At 42.9% G+C, this 27,822-nt stretch overlaps 1 protein-coding gene and 1 non-coding gene across 2 annotated transcripts in view; one reads left to right on the forward strand and one right to left on the reverse strand.

Annotated features, from left to right (window-relative positions):
* The window catches only part of norpA (no receptor potential A), a 506,175-nt gene that overhangs the window by 176,112 nt on the left and 302,241 nt on the right, over positions 1-27,822 (reverse strand). Inside the window, exon 7 of the mRNA XM_080274227.1 lies at positions 17,289-17,424. Within this exon, the coding sequence (XP_080130353.1) occupies positions 17,289-17,424 (136 nt within the window). The remainder of the gene's footprint in view (positions 1-17,288; positions 17,425-27,822) is intronic.
* LOC145402374 (5S ribosomal RNA) lies at positions 2,165-2,283 on the forward strand. The gene has a single exon (XR_013897732.1). It is a non-coding gene; the product is annotated as a 5S ribosomal RNA (ribosomal RNA).

Genomic DNA, 27,822 nt, shown 5'->3' on the forward strand with positions numbered 1-27,822 from the left:
TGAGAAGACAGGAAGAAATCAGTAGGATAGAAGTTGTGGATGCAATGAAGAAAGTTAAATCGGGGAAAGCCCCAGGAATTGATGGAGTGTGTGGCGAAATGCTGAAGCATGGGGGAGAGATAGTAGTAGAATGGATCTGGAAGATGTGCAGATTGGCCTGGGAGGAAGGTAGAGTCCCGGAGGATTGGAAGTCAGGTATAATTATTCCCTTGTACAAAGGAAAAGGGGAAAAAGTAGTGTGTGGTAATCATAGAGGCATCTGTCTTCTTAGTATAATAGGAAAAGTGTATGGTAGGATACTTATTGACAGAGTTGCAGAAAGAACAGAGAAATTAGTTGGAGAAGAACAGGGAGGCTTTAGGAAGGGAAGAGGTTGTGTAGATCAGATATTCATTCTTAGATCTTTAGTGGAAAAGTTTCTAGTGAAGGGAAAGAAGTTGCATGCGGCTTTCATGGATTTGGAGAAAGCATATGACAGGGTGGATAGACAAGGATTGTGGAAAGTGTTAAGAATATATGGAGTAGATGGGAAGTTGTTGAATGCTGTGAAGAATATGTATGATGGTGCGAAGGCTGCAGTACGTGTGGATGGTGAACTAAGTGAATTTTTCTCTTTGAAAGTTGGGTTGAAACAGGGATGTGTCATGTCTCCATGGTTGTTCAATCTGTACATGGATGGGGTAATAAAAGAGGTACAAGGTAGGGTAGTGGATGTTGGAGTGGCCCTGGTGAGAGAGGATAGTGTTTGGAAACTCCCTGTACTGTTGTTTGCAGATGATACTGTGTTGTTGAGTGAAGACGAAGGGGAGCTGCAAGGCTTGGTGGATGAGTTTGGGAGAGTGTGTAAGAAACGGAATCTAAAGGTGAATGAAGGGAAGAGTAAAGTGATGGTCTTTGAGAGAGGTGAAGTCAGTGAATGTACAGCAAGGTTGGATGGTGAGGAATTGGAAAATGTGAGTATGTTTAAGTACTTGGGTAGTGTGATGAGTAAGGATGGAGGTTTGGAGGGTGAAGTGCTTGAAAGGGTACAGCAGGGAAGAAAGGTTGCTGGTTCTTTGAAAGCAGTGATAAGAAACAGGGAAGTGAGCATGGAAGTGAAAAAGTTACTACATGACAGTATTGTGATACCAACTCTAACGTATGGAAGTGAAGCTTGGACGTTGTTGGAAGGACACAAGTCAAGAGTGACAGCAGTGGAAATGAGTTATTTAAGAGGAGCCTGTGGAGTCACATGGAGAGACAGGCTGACAAATGAGGATATAAAGGAGCATTGTGGTGTGGATGTGGATGTGATAGGAAGCGTTATGAGGAACACACTGAGGTGGTTTGGCCATGTGGAGAGGATGGAGGGTGAAAGACTGACGAAGAGAGTGTATGTGAGTGAGGTGGAGGGGGGAAGAGGGAGGGGGAGGCCGAGGATGAGATGGAGGGATGGGGTGGAGAGGTATATGAGAGAGGGGGGTGTGAGTTGGGAGCAGGGCAGTGAAATGGCGGGGGAAAGGGCGACTTGGAGGCGATTTGTTTGTGACCACCCCAAACGGGATTGAGGCATCTGGCAATAGATAGATAGATAGATAGCACTGGGATACGTATAAGACAACATAAGATTAAAGAACCATTACGAACACTATAATCTTACGCAAGAGAGGCCTTTGAAAGGCCAAATCCTCGATCATCAGCTCAGCACGCATGGTTTGTTTAGATCACGTGATGTGATTCGCTGTACTGCTTTTCCTAAGTGCTGTATTTGTAAGTTAAATACTTACAGTACTATTCTGGTAAGTTTATGTGCAAGTTAAAGTATTATTAAATAACGTTCAAGCAAGTAATAAAGTCTTATAACCAGTTTTCTGATAGGTGTCAGAATATTACCTTTTTTATTTGTTTGTTAAATATTTGCTGTACTGCTTTTCCACAGTATTGTATTTGTAAGTTAAATATTTACTATTCTGGTACGTACTTGTAAGTTAAAGCACTTAAAGAAAGTTAAACCATTAAATAAAGCCTTGTAACCAGTTAGCCTGATTTATAGATTACACACGATCGGTGGGTTCCAAGACAATTCGCCATCATGTCAATTCCCCGTCAAGACATGGACGATTCACCGTCAGGACAATTTGCACCCTGGATGATTCCCCGTCATTCTATAAATACAGTATACTTATATTACGGCCATACCACGTTGAATACACCGCTTCCCGTCTGATCAGCGAAGTTAAACAATGTTGGGTCTGGTTAGTACTTGGATGGGTGACCGCCTGGGAACACCAGATGCTGTTGGCATCCCTACGTGTCAAGTGGGGTTGGTGGAGGATTAGTGCCCCTCCCTGTAAAAACAATTAACTCTAAGCCCTTGGCCACCCCGTTTGGGATACATAGCATCTGGCAATGAATGATGAATGAATTGATCAGTACTTTTATAAATATACTTATTATTAAGTAATCAATACTTTAATAACTATATTTCAGGGGGATCTATCAAAGTCTATGTTGCCTTGTTATTGTTGTGACGGCGAACTGGCTTGACAGCGAATAGTACCGAAACCATTTTGTTCCCTAGACTCCCTAAACGTGGTATTTTGCTGTTATCTGCCATTGGTAATCAATATGAAGCACTTTAAGTGGTTAGAAGGTTTATTTAATGTTATAACTTACAAATACAGTACTGCACAGCAAAACTTCGACATACAAATACATAAACACAAGGCAACATTCCGACGCCGATTGGTTTCATAACTCGTTCTTTAAGCACCACATCACAAATCAATAGTTTGTGCTGCTGCACACATTCCTCACTTCCTGTAACTTTAACATCCCTCTCTAACCTCCTATCAGCCTGCCTAACGGGAAAACAATCTAACTGACTGCTATTTCCTCCAGACTCATATATATATATATATATATATATATATATATATATATATATATATATATATTTTGTGGTAGGTGGGGGCACTCACCATCCACTAACTCATGTAGTGCTGCTCTCGGGTGTCTGCCCTGTCCTCTCCTCCATCCTTCTTTCCTTCCATCTTCTGTCTTTCTTTCCTTCATTCTTTCCTCATCTTTCTGCCTGCAGGTGACTTTACACTCCCTCTTCTATCTTTCATTCCTTCATTCTTTCCTCTTCCTTCTGCCCATGGGTGACTCTACACTGAGTGACAAGCCAAATGGTTTCCTGTACACCAGGAAACCTTTTACTAAGCTGGGTGGTAACCATATAACCAAATTTTGGCGCCTGGTGGTTTAGTGGGTAATTATTGTGCTCCAATCGGATTGAGCCGGTGAAGGTTTATATCCATACGGTGGTTGAGGTTTATTGCTCACGTAATGCCACTCAGGGATGAGTGAGGCTGGTCACTCTCATCTTAAATGTCAGGACCAACTGCCTATCCCTGGGCTCCTACGCTCCTCATGGGGCAACGTAGGATTGGATGATGGATGGATATATATATATATATACAGTATATATATATATATATGTGGTATATATCTTACACAAGGCTTCACTACTAGCATAAAAACTTAACAGTACTGTATTCAGAAGCTTTCCATCCACACCACATATACATAAGACCTTCCATTATCCTTCCAGGTCCATAAACACTAGTTCTTCTGACAAGATTTCTCTACTGTCTTACTGCAAATATTTGATCTGCACATTCCCTACCACTCCTACAACCATCTTGTTTATCACTAACCAGGTAATCAGATGTATTCCTTACCTGTTCTTGAACTATTTTTCTATACATCCTTATAACATTCAGAAAATTTACCTACCCCATGATTTCTTACTTCACTTTGACCACCTCAACTCATTTACTATGGCACAATCATAGCCTTCCACTCCACTGGTACAACCCCCCTCATTCAAAATCTATGACGTATTCCCAATCAACCTTTCATAACACACCCTCCATTACATTTAATCATCTCTGCATACACCACATCAACAACTCCTGCCTTCCCATTCTTCAATCTTGACACAAAATTTTTCTATCTATCTATCTATCTATCTCTGTGCACCACCAATGTTTACCACTGTGCTGTTCTTATCATTCCCATTCATCTGACTTTCAAAATCCTCATTACATCTGATCCTTATTTTATTTTCATTTGTCAGTTGTCTTCCACTTTAATCTTCCAAATTATTACACTTTTTTTCCCTCTCATTCCTATATTTTTGCATTTCTTCCCAATTTTCAAAGTAATTCACATTAATTTTTCTTCCATCCATCCATCATCCAATCCTTCACTGCCCCATCACGAGTGTAGAAGCCCAGGGCTAGGTAATTCATTTCATACACAAAGGCGAATGGCCAGTTGAATGCCTGATCAATACTATGTGAGCAATAAACTTAAACCACCCCTCCAATTTAGAACTTTGTGCACCACATCTGGCTACAGCAATCAAATCTAAGAGACCAAATGGTGTCTACTTGTTGAACATGTGGTTACTATCCAAAAAACAGTATCAAATTGCTTCCAGGATTATGTGACACTATTTGGCTTGTCATTTAATACTGAGCACTTGATGGTAGAACTACACTGAGTTCACGGATGGTGGGTGCCCCCACCTACCAAGATCATGACTTACTTTTTATTTTCTGTTTATTAATCTCTTCATGTCTTTCTTATTCTCAATATACAGTATTCACTCCTTTCATCTGAACACTTTTCTTGCATCTACCCAAGTCAGTTCTTTCTCTTTTCTTCCACTACTCTTTGAACATTCATATCCCACCAAGCTAAACTGTTCTTTCCTTACTACAGCTTATTTGATATGAGAAGAAACGAGTCTTAAGCATTTGAAAGCTGGTGGCAGACTGGTTGTCTAAGTGCATTCAGTATCAATGACACATTTTGAATTATTTTTAACCCTATCAGGTTTCTGGGCCAGGCAGATTATGTCTGTACTAGAATCAGCTGCTCTCACACCGACCCACATCTTCACATCGTAATCTTTTTCTTTGATCGCTCTCTGTAAACTCAATCCTCATGAAAGAATGTTGGTTTTGGTGTCATTTTAAAGCTGAATAGTTGTACTTTATGTAGTATGTTAAAAAAAAGAGAACAAAGAAACTAAAAGGTCAAAATGTCAAGCTAATGTCAGGCAAAAACCAAAACCAAACTACTGTACTCTGAAAATAGGAAGTTATTCCAGAAAGAGGTGCGGAAATGTAGAAGTGAAAGCAGAAAGAAATGCCATGACGTGAAGGATGTAGGTGATAGATTATTAGCCCATGAAAATGAAGTAAAGACCAGATGGAAAGAATATTTTGAAACCTGATGAATGGGAATAGAGACAGCAGGGCAGCTGTAAACATGATTGGTTTTGGAAGTGTGCAGAAAAGGAATGCAGTGCCAGGAGACATGACACTTGAACAGGTGAAGTGTAATGTGAAGTGGCTGAAAAATGGGTAAGCAGCTGGGGTTGATGAGGTGAATGCAGAGATGATAAAGTGTAGTGGAGAAAGAGCAATGAAGTGTTTGTTGAAGACTTGTAAGAAGGCATGGATGAGTGAAACTATGCCAGCGGAGTGGAAAAAGGCTATGATTGTACCCCTGTACAAATATTAAGGTGAGCGAAGTGAGTGCAAGAACCATCGTGGCATAAGTTTATTGAGTGTGGTGGGGAAGGTACAGTATATGGAAGAATTACTATAGAGAAAGTAAGACAGATAACAGAAGTCCTGGTGAGTGATGAACAGGGTGACTTTAGGAGTGGTAGAGGATGTGTGGATCAAATATTTGCAGTGAGACAGATAGCAGAGAAGGCTTGTGAGAGGGACCATAATATGTTTATGGCATTCATGGATCTGGAAAAAGCATATGACAAAGTGGAAAAGAAGGATTGTAGAAAGTTTTCACATGTACAGTGTAGATGGTAAGCTGTTAGGAGCCGTCAAGAGTTTTTATGATGGTAGTGAAGCATATGTAAAGGTTAATGGGCATCTAAGTGAATGGTTCACGATCGGTGTGGGCATACGACAAGGTTGCGTGATGTCCCCATGATTGTTCAATATATATAGGGATGGGACAATGCGAGAAGTAAAAACACGAGCAATGGAGAGGGGGATGGTGTTGGTAAAGAATGGTGATGGATGGAATATCTCAAATTTGTTGTATTCTGATGATGCTGTACTACTTGCACTTACCGGACAAGAACTTGCTAGGCCAGTGCAGAGTTTTGCTGATGTCTGTGAGCGTCGTGCCTTGAGAGTAAATGTAGAAAAGACTAAAATGATGGATACTGAGAGAGAAGGTGACTCCCAGTGCAATGTTACAGTGAATGGCTTTTCCGGGAATGGAAGAAGGGTGGTAGCAAAGAGGAATATTTGGCAGCCATGCGTAGGGCTAGGAGAGAGGTATACAGGGCAAAGTCTGAGTCACAGAGACAATTACTTGATAACCTAAATCATGGGGAAAGGAAAAATATATTTAGGGTGGCAGGTCAGGTGAAGAGGGATAATCGGGATATCATAGGTGAGCAGTGTGTGAAGAATGATGAAGGAAGGGTAGTGGTGAACAGTGAGGATATTAAAGATGCATGGAGAGAGCATTATAACCGGTTGTTGAATGAGGAGTTTGACTGGGACAGGGAAGGTTTGGAGCCAGCAGATCCAGTGTCTGGCCCTTGGCCTTTGATTGATACTGCTACTGTGAGTGAGGCAATAGGCAGGATGAGGGTGGGGAAGGCAGCAGGTGTGTCTGGGTTGACTGCCGAAATGTTGAAGGCCTCAGGCGATATAGGGGTGAGTTTAGTCACTGACCTGATAAATAGGATTATTTATGAGTGTGTTGTCCCAGATGATTGGCTGAAGAGTGTAATTGTAAATGTGTATAAAGGGAAGGGTGATGCCCTGGAAAGAGGGAATTATAGAGGTATAAAGCTTTTAGATCAGATAATGAAGGTAATGGAGAGAGTTTTAGAAGGTATGATTAGAGAAAGAGTGAATATTGATGAGATGCAGTTTGGGTTTATGCCAGGTAGGGGGACCACTGATGCCATATTCATTGTTCGACAGCTTCAGGAAAAATATATTGGTAGGAGAAGGGATCTTTATTTTGTTTTTGTTGATTTGGAAAAGGCCTTTGACAGAGTCCCTAGAGAGGTGGTGAAGTGGGCAATGAGAAAGCTTGGCTTGGAGGAGTGGCTGGTTAGGGTGGTTATGGCCATGTATGTGGGTGCTCACACCCAGGTGAGAGTGAATGGAGATTTGAGTGATGAGTTTTCCGTGAATGTTGGTGTGCATCAGGGGTCAGTCTTGAGTCCCATGTTGTTTATCATGGTACTTGAAGCCCTTTCACGTGACTTTAGAAACGGACTCCGTGGGAGTTGTTGTATGCTGATGATTTGGTGTTGATTGCAGAGAATGAAAGGGAGGCGGAGGAAAGGTTTAGGAAGTGGAGAGATGGTATGGGGCAAAAGGGTTTAAGGGTAAATGCAGATAAAACAAAAGTGATGATATCTAGGGTTGGTGGCGGTACTGTCAAAGACGAGGGAGAGTGGCCATGTGCAGTTTGCCACAAGGGCGTGGGAAGTAATTCCATCTTGTGCGGTGTGTGTGATAAATGGGTGCATAAGAGATGTAGTGGTATCAGAGGTAGACTGCGAGATAATGCTGATTTTATGTGTACGGCGTGCCGGGGTGAGCAGGTGGAGATCGTCAGACGTGAAAGAATTGAACTTGCTGGTGAATCTCTTGAGTGTGTGGAAGAGTTTTGTTATTTAGGAGACATGTTGTGTGCTGGAGGTGGGGCTGGAGCTAGCTCTGTGGCTAGGGTGAGAAGTGGTTGGAAGAAGTTCAGGGAGCTCTTGCCTCTCCTGACATTGAGGGGGCTCTCCCTACGTGCTAAGGGGTCTTTGTATGCAGCGTGTGTTAGGAGTGTAATGCTGTATGGCAGTGAGACCTGGGCAGTGAAGGAGGAAGACATTCGCCGGCTCAGACGTACAGAAATGACAATGATTAGGTGGATGTGCAGTGCGTCCCTGCGTCCAAGGCCTGGAGGGGCTGGGTTTACAATGGAAGAGTTGAGAGGTAGGATGGGACTGGAGTGTATTGGTGTTGTGATGAGGAGAGGTAGATTGAGGTGGTTTGGACATGTGGAGAGGATGGGGGATGATAGTTGGGTGAGGAAGGTGAGAAGTGTTAATATTGGGGGTGGGGTTATGAGGGGTAGACCGAGAAAGACATGGGAAGAGGTCATTAAGTGTGACCTTAGGGTTAAGGGACTGAACAGGGAGGCTGCAATGGATCGTGCAGTATGGAGAGCCGCCATTAGGTGACCAAGGCCGACACATGCAAGCATGTTGGAGCCTTTAAAAACGAACGAACGAACGAACGAACGAAAACGAACGAACGAATGGAGAGAGACTGAAATTAGTGAGAGAGTTCAAATACCTGGGTATAGTGAAAGAAAAGAGGGGAAAATGTGCAAAAGAAGTGGAAAGTAGAAGGACACAAGGAAGGAAAGTGCCTGGTGCAATGAAAGCCTTGACAAGAAACAGAGGCTTAAGTGCTGCAGCTGCACGAGGCTTACAGGAAGGAGTGCTAGCGTCAACTTTAACGTATGGATGTGAGACTATGGTGTGGCATGAAAATGAAAAGTCAAGTGACCACAATGGAGATGGGACTGCTGAGGAATGTAAGTGGAATACAGAGAGTGGATAGGATATGAAATAATTTGATTCATGAAAGATGTGGAGTGAGGAAGTCTGTGGACACCAGAATCGGAGAGTGTACTAAGATGGTATGGTCACGTGGAGAAAATGGATAACAACAGAGTGGTGAAAAAGGTATATCTGAGCAAATCTGAAGGAGGGAGGAGGCGAGGCAGGCCAAGGAGAAGGTGGAGGAATATGGTGGATGAGTGTGTGAGGAAGAGAGGTTTGGAGACTGGTAAGGCTAGGGAAATGACAAGAGATCGAGCTGGATGGATGAACGTTGTGAGGAGAAGTGCACAATCAGGGATCTGGCACCCCTTTTCAATGTGATGGCATCTGGACTGACTCTTCTAGATATGTTTATGTGAAGTTACAGAACATGGTGAATGTTTTTGGCACATCCGATTGAGCAAGGATTCCGGGAGCTTGAGTGATGAGTGGATGGAAGCGTGGCCCATTGGATTGGACAAATTTGGGCTGTCTGGACATTGCTACTCCTTATCCTGCCTCAGTGTGGGAAAGGAAGTCTGGATGATGATGACATATAAATCAGGTTTAAACTGTGAAAAACTAAATATCACTACCATTATCTACATATCACTGCAAAGGTAATTTAATAAATTACCTTTGCAGTGATATGTAGATTATGGTATTTCTGCATTTTATTGTGCAGTAAAGCAAAAGGAAAGAGATGCATAATTTTTTACGATTCTCAGCTGCATATTTGCTTCAAAATCTTTTTTGTTCACTGGTCAGCGTAAATAAAGTACGTATGATAGGATGCTGGTTGTAGTGTTATTCTGAAGCTGAATAGCTGTACTTTATCGCAGAATATTCAAAAAAAGGAAAACAAAGAAAATAGCGTCAAAATGTTAGGTTGAAATTAGGTAAAAACCAAAAATTTTATACCTTGCCATAGAATATATACAAAGAATAAAGTAATCAAATAACAAAGCCATGGGTCATACCAGCTGTGCAGTACCCCGCCACGCATAGAGCAAACACTTTGCAACATTATGCCCGAGTCTCTTTGTTATGACGGGCAAACATGGTTTATGGTGAATATTTTCCAATCATCACCATCACCATCTGGACCTCCTTTCCCACCCTAGGGCAGAGTGAGGAGTAGCAATGTCCAGACAGCCTAAGTTTGCCCAGTTCAATGGGCCACGCTCCCATTCACTCTCATTCAAGCCAACAGAATCCTGGCTCCATCAGATAGGCCAAAAAATTTTTACCATGTTCTGTAACTTCACATTTACATATCTGACAGACTCAGTCCAGACGCTGTCATGTTAAAAAGGGGTGCCAAATCCCTGGTTATGTGCTCCTCTACACAATATTCATCCTGCCAGCTCGGTCTCTTGTCAGTCCCTTAGCCTCACCAACTTCCGTACCTTTCTTCCTCACATACTCATCCACCATATCCCTCCACTCATCCACCATATCCCCCCACTTTCTTCTTGCCCTACCTCGCCTCCTCCCTCCTTCAAATCCATTCAGATATACCTTTACACCACTCTGTTGTCATCTATTCTCTCCACATGACCAAACCATCGTAGTACACCCTCTTCGATTCTGGTGTTCACACACTTCCTCACTCCACATCTTTCATGAATCACATTATTCCATATCCCATCCACGCTCTGAACTCCACATACATTCCTCAACAGTCCCATCTCCAATGTTTTTACTCTTGACTTTTCATTTTCATGCTACTCCATAGTCTCACATCTGTGCATTAAGGTTGGCACTAACACTTCTTCTTGAAGGCTTTGCACAGCTGCAACATTCAAGCCTCTGTTTTTTACCAAGGCCTTCATAGCACCAGCTACATTCTCTCCTTGTGTCACTCTACTTTCCACTTCTTTTGCAAATTTTCCTCTCTTTTCAATCACTGTACCCACGTATTTGAAATCTCTCACCAATTCCAGTCTTCTTTCCATTCACTGAACATCACACAGGGAGTCACCTTCTCTCTCTCAATATTGAAAGCATCACTTTACACTTTTCTGCATTTACTCTCAAGGAATGACTCTCACAGACATCTACAAAACTCTGCACTAGTCTACCAAGCTCTTCTCCGGTATTTGCAGGTAGCACTGAATCACTAGCATACAACAAATCTGAGATATTCCATTCATCACCATTCGTTACTAATACCATTCCTCTCTCCATGCCTCATGTATTTACTTCTCTCTTCACCCCATCCATACATAATTTGAACAACCATGGGGACATCACACAACCTTGTCGCGCACCCACATTGACAGTGAGCCAGCCCACACTGATAGTGAGCCAATCACTTAGATGCCCATTTACCCATACACATGCCTCACTATCATCATAAAAACTCTTGACAGCACCTAGCAGCTTACCATCTACAACGTACATGTGCAAAACCTTCCAAAATCCATCTCTGTCGACTTTGTCATATGTTTTTTCCAGATCCATAAATGTCATAAACACCATATAGTCCTTCTCATACGCCTTCTCTGCTATCTGTCTAACTGCAAATATCTGATCCACACATCCTCTGCCACTCCTAAAGCTACCCTGTTCATCACTCACTAGGGCTTCTGATATCTCTGTTAATTTCTCTAAAATAATTATTCCATATACCTTCCCTACCACATTCAACAGCCTTACCGGTATGCCACGATAATTCTTGCACTCACATCGCTCACCTTTACTTTTGTACAAGGGTACAATCACTGCTTTTTTTTTTCCACACTATCGGCACAGTTTCACTCATCCATGCCATCTTACATATCTCCAACAAACATTTCATTGCGCTCTCTGCACTACACTTAATCCTCTCTGCATACACCTCATCAACTTCAGCTGCTTTCCCATTTTTCAGCTGCTTCACAGCATTCTTCATCTCTGTGAATGTCACGTTTCTGGCACTGCATTCCTTCTCTGTACACCCCCAAAACCAATCATGTTAACAGTTGCTTTGCTCTCTCTCTCTCTCTCGTAAATAATGAAATACAGTAATCACTCCAATATCCGGATCAATAGAGCCATCGGTAGGTTCGGATATTGGTTTTGTCCGGATATTGGGCCCCAGCTTATGGACTTGTACTTACGGACCCTAACACAGAGAAACACCTATACAACTCCCTCCGGACATGCATAGCACCTATTTAACACCCAAATCACACCAATAAGGCACATAAATGACTGAAATAAATGCAATAGACACATAAAATGTGGGTTTAGAAGTATGTTCATACATTAATAAACATTCTGGTACTTATGGACTCTAACCGAACCTAACCTAACCGAACCTAACCGAACTCTGAAAAACACATTCCTACTGCACATGCATGAGGTAAGTTTAGTATGGAAAGAAGTACAGTATGACACTTTCTGGTAAGTATAGTATGGGAAAAAATACAATATGAAACATTCTGGTAAATATAGTATGGAAAATAGTACAACATGAAACATTTTGGCTACTTACAGCAAGTCCCTGGCCACCTCGATGAATAACCGCTCCTCTCGGACTCTGACAGTAAGAACGATTTCCTGAAGCACTTGCACTACACTCTTCCTGAAGTCTTGCACTGAACTTAGTCACTAACACACAGAAGTCCGTTCTTTTCACAGTGTTCACTTTAGTCCAAATAATGTTCCATTAAATTTAAGTGTTGCACATTAACTTTTCCCAAGTTTTTTTAAGTTTCCAAAGCCAAAACAAAGAAGGTTAGTTACGTTAAATTTCTTTTCTACTTAGTCTTTTCTCCCAACTTGAAAACATAAACAAAACACACCGTATTTTTCACAGAACAACACTCAAAATACCAGTTTGGACTAGTGGAGAATTTCATGCAGATTATTCAAAGTCAGAGCCCGAGAGTATCACTGGCAGGCGTCCAAGGGGTGCATCGGTGGGTAGTGGTGATGGCGCACCGACTACAGAAGACTCTGAAGACAGCCGCAAACTCACGTCGAGCGGTGACTCCACTGTAGCTGATGTGCTGGGCTGTTGCTCGGAGCATGAGGGCCTGTCTTGGGGAGGCAACGGAGTGGAACCAGGGCTTGGCACAGCGGGGGTCACGGGCCTGAAAAAACTGTCAATCGTTGACTGACGCAAGGACCGACGATTCTGGCGATTGATGATGCGCTGCCGAGCACGCACTTCCTCCACGAGTCCCAAGGGCCCCATCTCCCTGTCGCAGTCCGGGTGTTCCAGGTAGTCTAGGGACGAACTCTAGATGTTCCCCGGAGTGCGCTCAGCTTGGGGATGGCTGGAGTAGTGTCCTGCTGGGCGGAGTCTGCATCATCATCGCCTTTCGTCGCCGGAATCTTCAAGTTCGGGACTGACACCAGCAACCGAAGACGCGATCTCGATATCAGACAACGTCTGATACCCAGGATCGCCTCGTCGTCGTCCAACCACTCACGAACATCGTCCACATGAACATCGTCGCCGTGCAGCATAGCCGTGCATGGAAGTCATCCACGTCAAACCCTAGGAAATCGCATCCACATCTGTTCCGAGAAGCAGACGAGACCAACCATTTTCAAGAGTTTTCACAGGGACTTCCTTCCATGCACTAGCCCAGTTGTACAGCGCAGACTTGATGTTGTAGCGGGCGGGTTTTCCAAAGTCCGCTTGCCTCGAGTGTCACGTCCTTCCTGCGCTCGTCCTCCGTCCTCGAGAACCACCATCACCTCGTCCAGGAACTTCCGACGGTACAGGCGCTTTGTTGCCACGATCACTCCTTGGTCCATTGGTTGAATGAGAGCAGTCGTACAGGTGGCAGAAACATGCACCTAATACGGCCATTCTCAGCTACCAAGTCCTTGTCGCACGGGTGGGCAGGTGCATTGTCGAGGAGAAGGAGAGCCTTTACCTGGTCGCGAGGAATTCCCAGTGTCTTCGTCTGGTAATGTATGACCTCCTTGACGAAGTGATGGTGAAACCAGTCTTTGAAAATCACAGCTGTGAACCATGCTTTCAAAGAATGGTACCATACGACAGGAAGGACATCCATCACCCCACGAAGGCACCGAGGCTGCTTTGCACGGCCAACAATAACGGGCTTAAGCCGGTGCATGCCGTTAGCATTGGCACAACACAAAGCAGATATCCGTCTTAGAAAGCTTGCGGCCAGGTACACGCTTTCTCCGTCTCATCGGCGAGAGTGTTCGTGCACCGAGCGATAGAATAGGCCAGTTTCGTCAGCGTTATAGACTTGACCGAGAGTGAGGCCCTCCCTGTCGATCAAGCCTTCACCTTGTGCCGAAACTCGCTCCACTCCATCCCGTAGCGTCCAATGCTTCGCCATGTGCTTTACGGTTAGTAAGGCCATGTCGCAACTTGAACGCGAAGAGCCAACCCTCGGATGCCTTGAAGTCTAGGGCGTCGTGAAGCCTTGCAAACTTCTCAGCAGCAGCCTTCAGCTCCGTTCCACGTACCATCACACCAGCTGCACGTTGTTGTCGATACCAAATCAACGTGGAGCGGTCGATCTCTGCATACTTGGGAGTAAACATAACCTTCCTCTCCACGTTGCGTTTGCTTCTCGACGAGAAGTCAGCCGTGTACTGCATGAGCTTGTCTCGGGGAACGCTTGATATCAAACAAAGTCAACCGGGCCAGGTTGAACTCGCGGAGAATGCGAGAGGAAGACCAACCCGCATCAACCTTCTCCAATATCTCCCGCTTTCTTCCAGAGTCAACACCACTCTCTTCCTTTTCTCAGGAGGCGGGGCCATCATCACACACACTAAGAGTAGGGCAGAGAGCAGCAGGAGGCCTTGCAGCAAGTACGGCACCACCACAAAAGCGAGCACGTGGGCAGCCATTACGAAGAGCGCAGGTCCAGTCGCGGTGAGAGACAGGCGGGAAGTGGGGAGGATGCAGCGGCGCTCTATCGGACGTCGGAGGAATGACGAACCAAAACAATGCTCTCACGCGGCGCGCGCGGCAAGTTCAAATTACGGACGGCAAAAAATCGATTTTTTTTCCAATTTTTTTGGATTTTCGGACCATTTTGGGAATGTTTGATCCCAGGACGATAAGGTTCGGTTAGTGGGGATGTTCGGTTATTGGGCGTCCGGATATTAGAGGGATTACTGTACTGTATACAGTATATTTATTTGTGTACATTAAGTTAGAAACGGGGCAATTTTAAGTTCATCAGATGGCCTAGATGCAGTAATCCCCCATTTATCTGGACTACCATTATCTGAACGATCCATTACCCGGATGCTGTGATCTGGTTGTATTAAACTATTATACGTGCATTTTTCCAATTTATCTGGAAAAGATGTTTGGATCCGGGTAGAAATTATGGCCACATGAACATTTTTGCCCGCACAGGTAGGAATAGCCTGGTGGCGCTTCACTGTCCGGCTCACCCAGTATCCACTGCAGACCCCATTGGTTGTTCCCAGTTCCAGCCCGGCAACCGAGGGCATGAGCACATTTGTGCATGTATGTGCATATCCGTGCATATTTATGAGTGAGGGGATCAAAGTGAAAATCACTATGTCACCCGCATTTTATCACAATAATTCATAATAATATAATAACACTTTCAGCCACTCTTGTTGATTTTAGTGTGATTTGGGTGTGTATTATTTCTATTATTTATGAGAGAGAGAGGGGGGGGGGAGTCAAACCAGTTTAGACATGCCTGCATTGAGGGGATGTGTACACGTGTGCATATTTATGAGTGAGGAAAAGATTGTGTATGTGTACAGTACATATGAACATGTTTCGTGTGTGTGTGTGTGTGTGTGTGTGTGTGTGTGTGTGTGTGTGTGTGTGTGTGTGTGTGTGTGTGTGTGTGTGTGTGTGTGTGTGTGTGTGTGTGTGTGTGAGAGAGAGAGGTGAAAGTGAAGGTGCAGGTGAAAGTGATGGAGAATGTGAAAGTAAAAGTTGGGAAAGTGAAATGAAGGTGAGTGAATGTAATAGTAAAGATAAATGTGAAAGTGAGAAAGTAAAGATGCAAGTGAAAGTGAAAGTGAAAATGTATATGAAAGTAATGGTAAAAGTGAGAGTAAAGGTGAAGGTAAATGTGAAAGTGAGCATGGAAGTAAATATGAATGTCAAAGTGAACGTGAAAGCAAATGTAAAAATGAAAGGGAATGTCAAAACAAAGGTGATGACACAATTATGTGAAGTAAAAATGAAAGTGGAAGCGCTCAGTGCAGAGACAGAGAGAGAATCGGTCCCTCCTGTCTCTTTCCTCCATTTCCTCCCTCCCTCCCTCTCCCTCTCTAGAGAGAAAGAGAGAGAATCAGCCCTCCTCTCTTTCCTCCATTCTCTCACTCCCTCCTCTTTCCTCTCTGGAGAGAGAGAGAGAGAGAGAGAAAAAAAAAATACAGGAATGAGGTGGGTGAGTGTAGCTGTCACCAAGCCCCAAGTGTCTCACTTCACTTCCTTGTTATGTATGAAGGGGGCCAGGGGAGATGTCCATTATTCAGATGGATCCACTGTCCGGACTTGCCTTTTACTCTATTACGTCAGATAATTGAGAGATTACTGGCCGTGTGAAATTTTGAATTCTCGGGACAAAACTAAACTCATCCAGGTAACGTTTCACGAGTACTGTGATTCCCCCCCCCCCATGTTAAGACAATTTAAGGTAAATTACATCATTACTGCAACATTATGTAAAATATAACCTAGTAAAACATTGAAATTCCAATGAAAAATGACTGGTAAACACTGGTGATGAAGCTATATGTCACTGTCATTTTTAAATATCCAGCAACCTATACCCTGTCACAGCTCTGTTGTAACTAGATATTCAAAGGTAAAAAGGTAGAGAACTTACTGATGATGCAAAAGTAGTGAGCATAATGCAAACTGATGAAACAGCAGAACACTCTCAAGTAAATCTCAATATTCATCTGCTTAGTCAAGTGGGACATCCCATGAGTAGACCACACCCCCCCCATCCATCATTCATCAAAATTCTGGGAATACGTTAAACTGTATTTCACTAGAATTCACATGTTTTACTAAGTTATATTTTACATAATGTCGAAGTAATGATATAACTTACCTTAATTTGCCTGAACATGGAGAAAAAATCACTGTACCCATGAAACCTTACCTGGATGTGTTTTGTTTTGTCTTGAGAATTCAAAATTTCACATATATCTAGGCCATCTGATAACCTTGGTAAGGCCCTGTTTTTAAATTAATGCATACAAATAACAATATATAATATTTTATTTGGGCATTCTTATCATCAAACGGTTATTGGAACCCTTACATTAAAAACAATTTGAAATGCGTCATTAATAGAGTATGCACTCAGATGACCAATCAGCTGCCAGGTTTGAAAGGTTTAATTTAAGCTCGTCTCTTCTCAGATCACATCATATAGGCTATAACTGTTACCCTTGCAACACCACACACTGAAGGAATAAAATATAAAAAAGGGCATCATCATAGTGAGGGGGTTAAGAGCTAGAGATTGAATTATGAGGCCTTCTTGCACCCTTGGCCCATCCTCATTCATTCTCACTAGTATAAGTTCCTCTAAACTAAGAAAAATGTCTAGCAGTGGGGAAAAAAAAATAATAAAATAAAATAAATTAATGGGCTTTTGAGTCAGGGACTGAATCATGAGATTTTATTCTACCCCACCTTCCCCGATGGCAGGCCCATCTCCTCCAAGCACGAGAACACCATCTTCTCTGTCTTGCCAGATGCAAAGGTCTTGACAATATGCTTGACAGGGATCTTGCCACCAGAATCCACCATCATCCCTAGACGCATCCAACTGGGGGTTAGGACTCAGAGTTAGTACGGGGAGTGGGATTGGCAGGAAGAAAAAGAAAAATGAGTGAGAGACAGAGGGATAAGGGATGTATTGTTTGAGGAAGATGGAGAGAAAATGAAAGGGGAAAGCAGTGAAAATGGGAAAATGGTGAGAGAGAGAGAGAGAGAGAGAGTTGGAGTGGGGAGTGAAAAATAAAGGGGGACATGGTCTTGATGATGTGTTTGATGGGATACCACCACCATCCACTGTTGCATCCAACTGTTGAGCAAGAGATGGAGTTTGTAGGGATGGACAGAAAACTGGGGAAAGGAGGAAGGACAAAGTGGGAGAGGAAATTCATCATCATAACCATCATCATTTTGTCCCACCTACAGATGAGGTGGGACAAAATTTAATCAGCTGATCAAAAGGTCATAGCCCATCATCCCTGTAATTTTTAGTCATAATCGCACCAGTAGTTTTCATGTAAAGCTGTTTGTTAACAGACAGACAGACAAACAACAAACAATGAGACAAACCGAGTGAAAACAATAACCGTCCCTGAGCCTCTCTGGGGCGGGGATGGGTAAAAAGTGGTGTCCCTTTGCCCTACAAATCAGTTGCCCTTCAGGACTTTTAAAGCATGATTTAAACATGTGTTGCAAAATTGTCTGCCCATGTTATGTGCACTACAACCAACCCATTACAATTAATTCAATCATTCAGTTACAGTGTTTGATTTACAGGAAAATTTCAATTGAAAGTCTAGCTAAATATTTTACTAAACCCACACTCCCTCTCCTTCTCTCTTCTCTGCTAATTGCCCGCCTGAATATGCTGTTGGCTAAGTTACCCTCCCTGGGAGGCCGGGCAACACCACCCCCTCCGGGGGCCAAGAGGCAGTGCATCCCCTGGGGGGCCTAGGGTCAGCCCCCCCCCCAGGGAAGGGACTGGGAGGCACCACCTGGGGGGGGGCGATTTTTGGCCAATCTTGATACCCAGAAGGTTTCATGTTCATAGCTCAAGCTGTTCATGAGAGATAATGGTGATAACAGTAGGCGATAAAAACTATACCTGTACTCGGTTTCATGGAGTCTGGCGCACTGATTTTGCCAGCTAAGGGCAGATGGATTTGGTAACACTGCGCGATGCACTCGGGCGATGATTGCTCGATTTCTGTTGTGTTTGAACGTGCTCCAAATTGACCTTGTATTCCAACCAAGGCTCTCATTGATTTGTAAGATACCGGAAAATACAGAAACAAATTAAAGCTATGATATCTTTAATGATAAATATGTGCCTTTTTAATTACTAGAGATAAACCTGAACGACAGTGATGACAAAACTAAGTAAAGTTGCGACTGGATGCTATGAACACAGTTAGCGACTATGGCGGGAATTCAGGCATTCCTAGCGAGGTGGTTCCGAGGTCCTGTGAAGGCTCGAATGTTTTTCCCACCACTACTAAACAGTGTCACAGTCTACAGTCTACACCATGCCCTTCAATACCTCCTCTACTAATATACAACCTGACTCTAGATAGGCTTAGCTTATCTTCCAATAATTATGATTTGTGTGAGCACACACACACACACACACACACACACACCTCACTGGGGTCAATACATGCTATTCTCGATATATATAGTCTATATAGTGTACATACATATTTTCATAACCTTCATAGGTAACAGTAGCTTTAAACATCTGCATTTGTTTGTATTCCCAGTCAGATTCAGTCAAATTATTTCTTACATGAAAAAGTTTGGTGTTTGATTTTTCCTAACATTTTCATATAATTGGAGACAGACATACAGGTAGACAGATGGACATCCTATCCCTGGTCACCACGCACTCTCTCCTGAAGCATGTATCTCTGTCCCCTCAACAGAGAGCCAGGAAAATAATGGATTACATCATTATAGAATGAACCGAATTTTTGTTAATGGTGGAAGAAAGGAAAGTAAGATCAAAGCAAACCCCATGAGAAAATAATATTTGAAGTATGCTGCTATAAGAAAACCACATGCAGTGTGAACAAAATCAAACATAATGAAATGAATTTAAATAAATCAGTCGCTGACTGTTGTCCGTATGTGTCCAGTCGTGACTTTACTTAGTTTTTGTTATCACTGTCGTTCAGGTTTATCTCTAGTAATTTAAAAGGCACATATTTATCATTAAAGATATCATAGCTTCAATTTGTATAATTGTATTTTCTGGTATCTTACAAATCAATGAGAGCCTTGGAATACAAAGTCAATTTGGAGCACGTTCAAACACAACGTAAACAGACAAATCACCGCCCGAGTGCATCACACAGTGTTACCAAATCCACCTGCCCTCGGCTGGCAAAATCAGTGTGTCAGACTCAGTTAAACCGTGTCATTTTGGTGACCCTGACCTTGAACCCGCCTGTCCATTGTTTAACTCATCGAAGATTTTGGCCATATCTTGATACCCTGAAGGTTTCATGTTGACAGCTCATGCCATTCATGAGAAACAATGGCGCTAATGGTAGGCAATAAAAACTAGTTAACCTTTGGTAGCCATTTTGGTGACCTTGACCCCAACTGCCCATTTTCGAACTCATCCAAGACTTTGGTCATATCTTGGTACCCTGAAGGTTTCATGTTGATAGCTCAAGCTGTTCATGAGATATAATGGTGCTAATGGCAGGCGATAAAAGCTAGTTGACCTTTAGCAATCATTTTGGTAACCTTGACTTTGACCCCAACAGTCCAACTCCCCATTTTCGAACTCGTCCAAGATTTTGGCCATATCTTGATACCCTGAAGGTTTCAGGTTGATAGCTCAAGTTGTTCATGAGATATAATGGTGCTAAAGGCTTTCGATAAAAACTAGTTGACCTTTGGCAGCCATTTTGGTGACCTTGCCTCAACTACCCATTTTCGATCTTGATACCCTGGTTTCATGTTGAGAGCTCATGGCTTTCATGAAATATCTATCTATCTATCTATCTATAGCCCGACGCCCTAATCCCACAAAGGGTGGTCGCAGACAAAACGCCTCCAAGTCGCTGTCACCCACCATTTGACTACCCTCCCCCCAACTCACCCCCCCCTCCCTCATATACCTCTCTACTCCATCCCTCCACCTCATCCTCGGTCTACCCCTCCCTCTCCCTCCCTCCACCTCACCTACATACATCCTCTTAGTCAGTCTTTCATGCTCCATTCTCTTCACATGTCCAAACCACCTCAGTGTATTTCTCCTAATCTTCTCAACCACATCCACATCCACCCCACAACGTTCCTTCACTTCTTCATTCGTCAACCTGTCCCTCCACATGCTCCTCTCAAGTAACTCATTTCCACTGCTCTCACTCTTGACTTGTTCCACTCTTGCAAGGTCCACGCCTCGCTTCCATACGTCAGGGTAGGGATCACAATATTATCATGCAGTGACTTCTTACCTTCCATACTATCTATCTACATGTATCTATCTATAGCCTGACGCCCTAATCCCGCAAAGGGTGGCCGCAGACAAAACGCCTCCAAATCACTCTGTCACCCACCATTTGACTACCCTCCCCCCAACTCACCCCCCCCTCCCTCATATACTTCTCAACTCCATCCCTCCACCTCATCCTCGGTCTACCCCTCCCTCTCCCTCCCTCCACCTCACCTACATACACCCTCTTAGTCAGTTTTTCATTTTCCATTCTCTCCACATGTCCAAACCACCTCAGTGTATTTCTCCTAATCTTCTCAACCACATCCACATCTACCCCACAACGTTCCTTCACTTCTTCATTCGTCAACCTGTCCCTCCACGTCACTCCACATGCTCCTCTCAAGTAACTCATTTCCACTGCTCTCACTCTTGACTTAATCCCCTCTTGCAAGGTCCACACCTCGCTTCCATACGTCAGGGTAGGGATCACAATACCATCATGCAGTGACTTCTTAACTTCCATACTCACCTCCCTATTTCTCATCACTGCTTTTAGTGTACCAACAACCTTCCTTCTCTGCTGTACCCTTCCATGTACTTCATCCCCCAAAGTTCCATCCTTACTCATCACATTACCCAAGTACTTGAATGCACTCACATTCTCCATATGATCACCATCCAACCTCACTGCACACTCTGTGACTTCATTCCTCTCAAACACCATAACTTTACTTTTGTTTACATTAACTTTCAGCTTCCTCCTCCTACACACTGTCCCAAATTCATTCACCAAACCTTGCAACTCCCATTCATCTTCACTCAACAATACTGTATCATCAGCAAACAGCAACACCAGAATCTTCCAAATCTCACCCTCATTCATTAGGGCCAGCCCCACATCCACTGCCCTACCTTGCACCTCCTTTACAACCCCATCCATATATATATTAAACAGCCATGGAGACATCACACAACCCTGTTTCAGTCCCACATTGAGATCAAAGAACTCACTCAGCTCACCATCCACTCGCACCGTAGCCCTAGCTTCCTCGTACATACTCTTCACAGCACTCAACAATTTCCCCTCCACTCCATATATTCTTAATACCTTCCACATACCTTGCCTATCTATTCTGTCATAAGCTTTCTCCAAGTCCATGAAGGCAGCATACACTTTCCTTCCCTTCTCTAGATACTTCTCCACTAAACATCTTAGAACAAATATCTGATCTACACACCCTTTTCCCTACCTAAATCCCCCTTGTTCTTCTCCAACTAGCTCCTCTGTCATATGCCTAACCCTATCAATGAGTATTCTACCATATATTTTACCAGTCACACTAAGAAGGCAAATACCCCTACGGATACCACATACTTCTCTCTCCCCTTTTCCTTTGTATAAAGGAACAATTATACCTGATTTCCAGTCCTCTGGAACCCTTCCCTCTTCCCAAGCCAATCTACACAACTTCCATATCCACTCCACAACAATCTCATCCCCATACCTAAGCATTTCACCACACACTCAATCAATTCCTGGGGCCTTTCCCAACTTAATCTTCTTCATCGCTTCCACTACTTCCACCCTACTGATCTCTTCCTCCCTCCTCTCATCTCTTCTTCTCCCAGCCATTCCCCAACCACTTATACTAGCACTGCTCTCACTCTTTACATTCAACAAATCCTCAAAGTGCTCCTTCCATCTCCTCAATTTTTCTCTCTTCTCCACCAACAATCTATTATTCCTATCTTTCACTCCCCTACTATTTCCCCTTTCACACAGCCTTACTTTCTTTACCTCCTGCCAAAACAATTTCTTACTCTCCCTTCATTTCACACTCAGATTCCTTGCAAACTCTTCATCCACTTTCTTCTTACTCTCCTTCACCAGTCTCTTAACCTCCCTTCTCCTGCTCACATATACCTCTCTCTTCTCTCTCTCATCTCCCCTACCTCTACTCGCTAACCATTCACTATATGCCTTCTTCTTTTGTTCCACAGCTCATTTCACCTCATCATTCCACCATGCTGTCCCTTGCACACCCTTGCATCTCCTCCTCACCCCACAAACCGCCTCACACACTGCGCCTATCTCTTCCGTGAATATCTTACATACGTCTTCCACCCCTTCCATCTGCTCTAACTCATACCTTCCCAATCTTTCTTCCACTATGCTCTTACACTCTGTCATTTTCTCACTATCTTGCAATTTCTCCACTCTTCTCACAGGAGCTGCTTCCTCCTGTCTTCCCCTTCGTCTCCTCAACCACTTTCTTTGCAGCTCTACCTTGGCCATCACTAAGTGATGGTCCGAGACTCAATTCCCCCACCCTCTCCACACTCTTGCATCCAACACTTGTCTTCTCATTCATTCATCCACACACACATAGTCTATCATTGCCTTTCGTTCAACAAGTTCACCATCCATCCTCCTCATTACTCTCCATGTATACCGGTGGATCATCTTATGACGAAAGTAGGTGTTGGCTATTGCCAACCCCTTACCAGCACAGATGTCCACCAAAGAACTACCATTCCCATCTACTTCAGCTGGCACACCCCACTGACCAACCACTCCATCCACTCGTACATTCCCAATGTTGCCATTCATGTCTCCAATCAACAGTACTCTCTCACTCCTCTCAAACTTGTCCATACATGCTTCTACTCTCGCCAAAAACTCATCTTTCACTCGTGAAATATAATGCTGCTAAAAGTGGGTAATAAAAACTAGCTGACCTTTGGCAGCCATTTTGGTGACCTTGACCCTGATGGCCCATTTTTGAACTCATCCAAGACTTTGGCCACATCTTGATACCATGAAGGTTTCATATTGACAGCTCAAGCCATTCATGAGATATACAGTCACCTCTCACACAACGCTTGATCAGAGAGCACGGAAACAGTCATAGTACGGTCCCCCCCCCCTTTTTTTTTTTACTCCAAGATATGGTCAAAACGCGATTCTGACAAATATTACACGGGTGGAGAAATTGCCCATTTCTTAAAAGAACGTTCTACACTGCTACGATGGTGAAAACGCGGCCTGAGGCCAAAAATTATGGATTATTTAGTCATTATGGAAGACAACTGGTTAATACACGGTAAAAAAACAGACAAAACACGGGCAGATTTAGTCACAGCGTGCGTTGCATTTGCCCGTGATGTATCCCCTGATCCTCCCTGCCTCTTTGCGGTTTGCCCAGACCAAGCTACAGGTTATACCGATTTTGCTAGATACTAAAATGCATGTATGAGATTTGGTACTAATGGTAGTGCTAAGTACATCTGGTACGACTTAAAAAAAAAATGCTAACCAATTTTCTGTTAATGATCTGTGATGAGCATAATATAATAGAAATAAGCTGTTCAACTTTATTTAAGAAGTGGCACCAGCGTCCATACAGGACATGTCTTCATGAAACTTCAGTATGTATTAAACCTACACAGTGCACACGACGCACTCATTCATGAGTCTACTACGAGCTCAGAAGAAAGTGCCAGGATTCACTTAAAAATGGGCAAGCCACAATATTCGCAGAAATGTAGAAAGGCGTGGCTAAAAACGAAACGTATAAAAACTGGCTTCTCAAGGTCCCTGGAGATGTGTGAAATGGATTTTGTAAAATTTGCAAGTGTACTTTGCAAAACTATGTGACCTTGAGAAACACAGAAACACAAACATGAGAAAGCTGCAGAGCCTTTTAGTAGAGTACGACACACAGTTCTCCCATTTAAAAAACTTGGTGAAGCAAAAAAAGTGGAGGGAACTCTGGCCATGTTTGACCTATTGATTATTATTGACCTATTTCATCAGTAGTGTATTGTGCAGAAAAAACTGTTATAACTTGATTACAAAAATGTGGGGAGGAGGGGGAGCAGTACCATTAGCAACTTTTGGTGGAATGGTTAGCGACATTTCAGCAACTTTTAGGTATGAACATAGCGACAATTGAAAATGTGAATTAGCAACCCTGATTCCCATGACACTCGAATCAACCCTCTGCCCGTTCTCTGCCTCCACACATGCTGTGGGTCAACTTTGCTCTTTTTTTGGCCACCTGACCCAGCCTAACCATGCTACACTATCGTGAATCAGCAAGACGGCAGAAGAGTTTGACCCAGGAGCAGAAGCTTGACGTGATCAAGCGGAAGGAGAGAGGAGAACGTAATTGTGCCATCACCAAAAAATGCTAAGTCAACGAGTCAACTATTCGTCTGACTCAGTGCTTGTTATGATGGAAAAGTACCTGGTCATGTACTGCATTCGATGGGTGATGGAGAAGCTCCAGTTGACTCTATAAACACACACAAACTCTTCAAGTTGAGGAATCCTCCAGTGTTTGTGGGTACTGAAGTCATTTTTAAGTAGGTCAATGTTCTGGGAAAAATCCCGGAAAATTGCCCCTAAAGGTGAAGCTGGGGCTGGCTTGGGTACCATGAAACCCTTTAACATGTAAACATATGGCTGTATAACGTGGAATTTTCATAAAGCAGGACCTGCCAGGAACATTATTCGCGTGTTATGTAAGAGGTGGCTGTAATGGGAACACACACACACACACACACACACACACACACACACACACATAGAGGCAGGCAAAAACATTATCACTCCGCCATGGTAAAGGCAGACGATAATTAATGAAAGCTGACTCTGATTCATGCATAATCATTAAAATAAAACATTATCACTCCGCCATGGTAAAGGCAGGTGATAATTAATGAAAGCTGACTTTGATTCACATATAACCAGCTAAAATTAAGTAAAGGGAATAGCTGAGATAGTGAGAAAGAAAGAAAGAACAAAGAAGACATGAATGAGAAGAAAGAAACAGAGACACTGTAAATGAAAACAGATGTTAATTTTCAGAGCTTGAATGATGTGGCTGGAAGTGTGGAATATTTTGGTTGAGGACTCACATGATAGCCCTCCTAGTTCTATATTTTCTCTTTTCCTGCCTGTGGATTTTATCCATCCCATTAATAACAGTGGGAAGAAGGTTATGATGATGATGATGGTGCTAATAATATAAGCAGCTAGCAGAGTGCTAATAATATAAGCAGCCAGCAGGGTTGTTATGATTTAAATCAATTTAAATCACAGTGAAAAAAATCATGATTTAAATCAAAATGGATTTTTTAATATAAATACAGTAAAAATGAAGAAGACAGTGAATGTATTGGATGTGTATTGTTAAGATGCATCAAGTCTGCTTGGCCTGTACTCTTCCTGTACCTGATCTTGATCAAGTCAGGCACCAGTGATTGCCTTTTATTACAAGGGAAATATTAAAAAACAGAGGATAGAATGCTCTTTGAACTTTCGCAAAAGTTGTGTATTTTAGTTTGTCAGGTAGACTATGGTTAAGCTTGTAAAGTTACCTGTACGCAGAAGGACAAGGAAAGAATGAAGTAAAGGAAGACAGAAGAGGATGGAAGGAAAGAAGGATGGACAAGTGGAAAGGGCAGACACCCGACAGCAGCACTACATCGAGTGAGTGGATGGTGAGTGCCCCCACCACTTCCCATTCATATTATTATTTTCAATTCTGTAAGTCCGTTTATTTGAACAGTGATATATAATCATGCCTAATGGATGCATTGCAGCAAGTGGGAGGAAAAAAGACCCAGTATGGTACTCTTCAGACAGAATTCCCAAAGGCACAAACAGTGTTGGAAAAAAAAATTGCAGATTTAAAAAAAAATCTGATTTAAAAAAAAAAAGTCCAATTTAAATTTTAAAAATCAATTTTTTTTATTAAAAAAAAAAAAAAAAAAAAAAAAAAAAAAAAAACTGATTTTTTTTTCCAACCCTGACAGCTAGGAAGTGAAAGATGGAAATCAGATGGAAATGAGAGGAGAAAAGATGAGTTAAGAGGGAAAGAGAAGGAAGGATGGGAGAGAAATAAGGGACTGACAGGATGAGAGAGTGATACAAGACAAGAAGGCTGAAAAAAAGAGAAAGGGAGCAAAGATGAGGGAAAGAGAAGGGGAAGGAGAGGAACTGAATGAGAGGTAATGGTCGGAGAAGGGGAAAGAAAGGAACTGAATGATAGGTAATGGAAGTACAGTTGATGGAGAGAGTAAAAAATAAGAGAGGGGGAGAGGAGAGTGAAGAAAGAAAAGGTAGGGATGATGAAGGGATGTAGATTAATGGAAGAAAAATGAGAGAGAGAGAGAGAGAGAGAGAGAGAGAGAGAGAGAGAGAGAGAGAGAGAGAGAGAGAGAGAATGAAAGGAGAAAAAGATTGGAAAGATGACAAAGAGGAAGACCAAAGAACAGATTCAATATGAGCAGAAGGAAAAGGAAAATAAAATAAGGAAGGGAGAGAGGCAGAGAAGAGGAAAAAGATAACAAAAGGAGATGGGTAACAAAGACAAGGCAGATGGAGGAAGAAGGAAGGAGAAAGAAGGAAGGAATACAAAAATGTGTGAAACAGAGGAAGGAAAACTAGGAGATGAGATGAAGAGACAGATACAGTAAATGAAAGAAATATGAAAGAAATGTAGACATAAAGAACAAAAAGCTGACTGTAAAATTCCACTAAGAGAATTCAACAATATGAGAAGGATTGCCGTAATTTCTCTGGTCACTCTGTAGACAGTTTTCTTGCATCATCATTTCTTTATCACATAATTTTATTCACCTCATTTCTAAATATGATGATGATGGTAACAACAGACGGGATATATATACATTCAGAAATGGACAACACCAAGTGGGAATTATCAACAATGTCTCATGGAATATACCTTACATCCATGCACTCATTCAGATCTCATAAATATCTATGGAAAAGTGACACCAGAAAATTAAAACTATCTATCTATTGCCAGATGCCTTAAACCAGTAAGGGATGGCCTTAAACAAATCGCCTCCATGTTGTCCAGTCCCCTGCCATTTCACTGCCTTGCTCCCAGCTCACACCCCCTCTCTCATATACCTCTTCACTCCATCCCTCCATCACACCTTTGGCCTCCACCTCCCTCTCCTTCATAT

This window comes from Coenobita brevimanus, chromosome 57 (assembly GCF_032717465.1).
Source record: "Coenobita brevimanus isolate Jiangsu-jjx chromosome 57, ASM3271746v2, whole genome shotgun sequence".
NCBI lineage: Eukaryota > Metazoa > Arthropoda > Malacostraca > Decapoda > Coenobitidae > Coenobita > Coenobita brevimanus.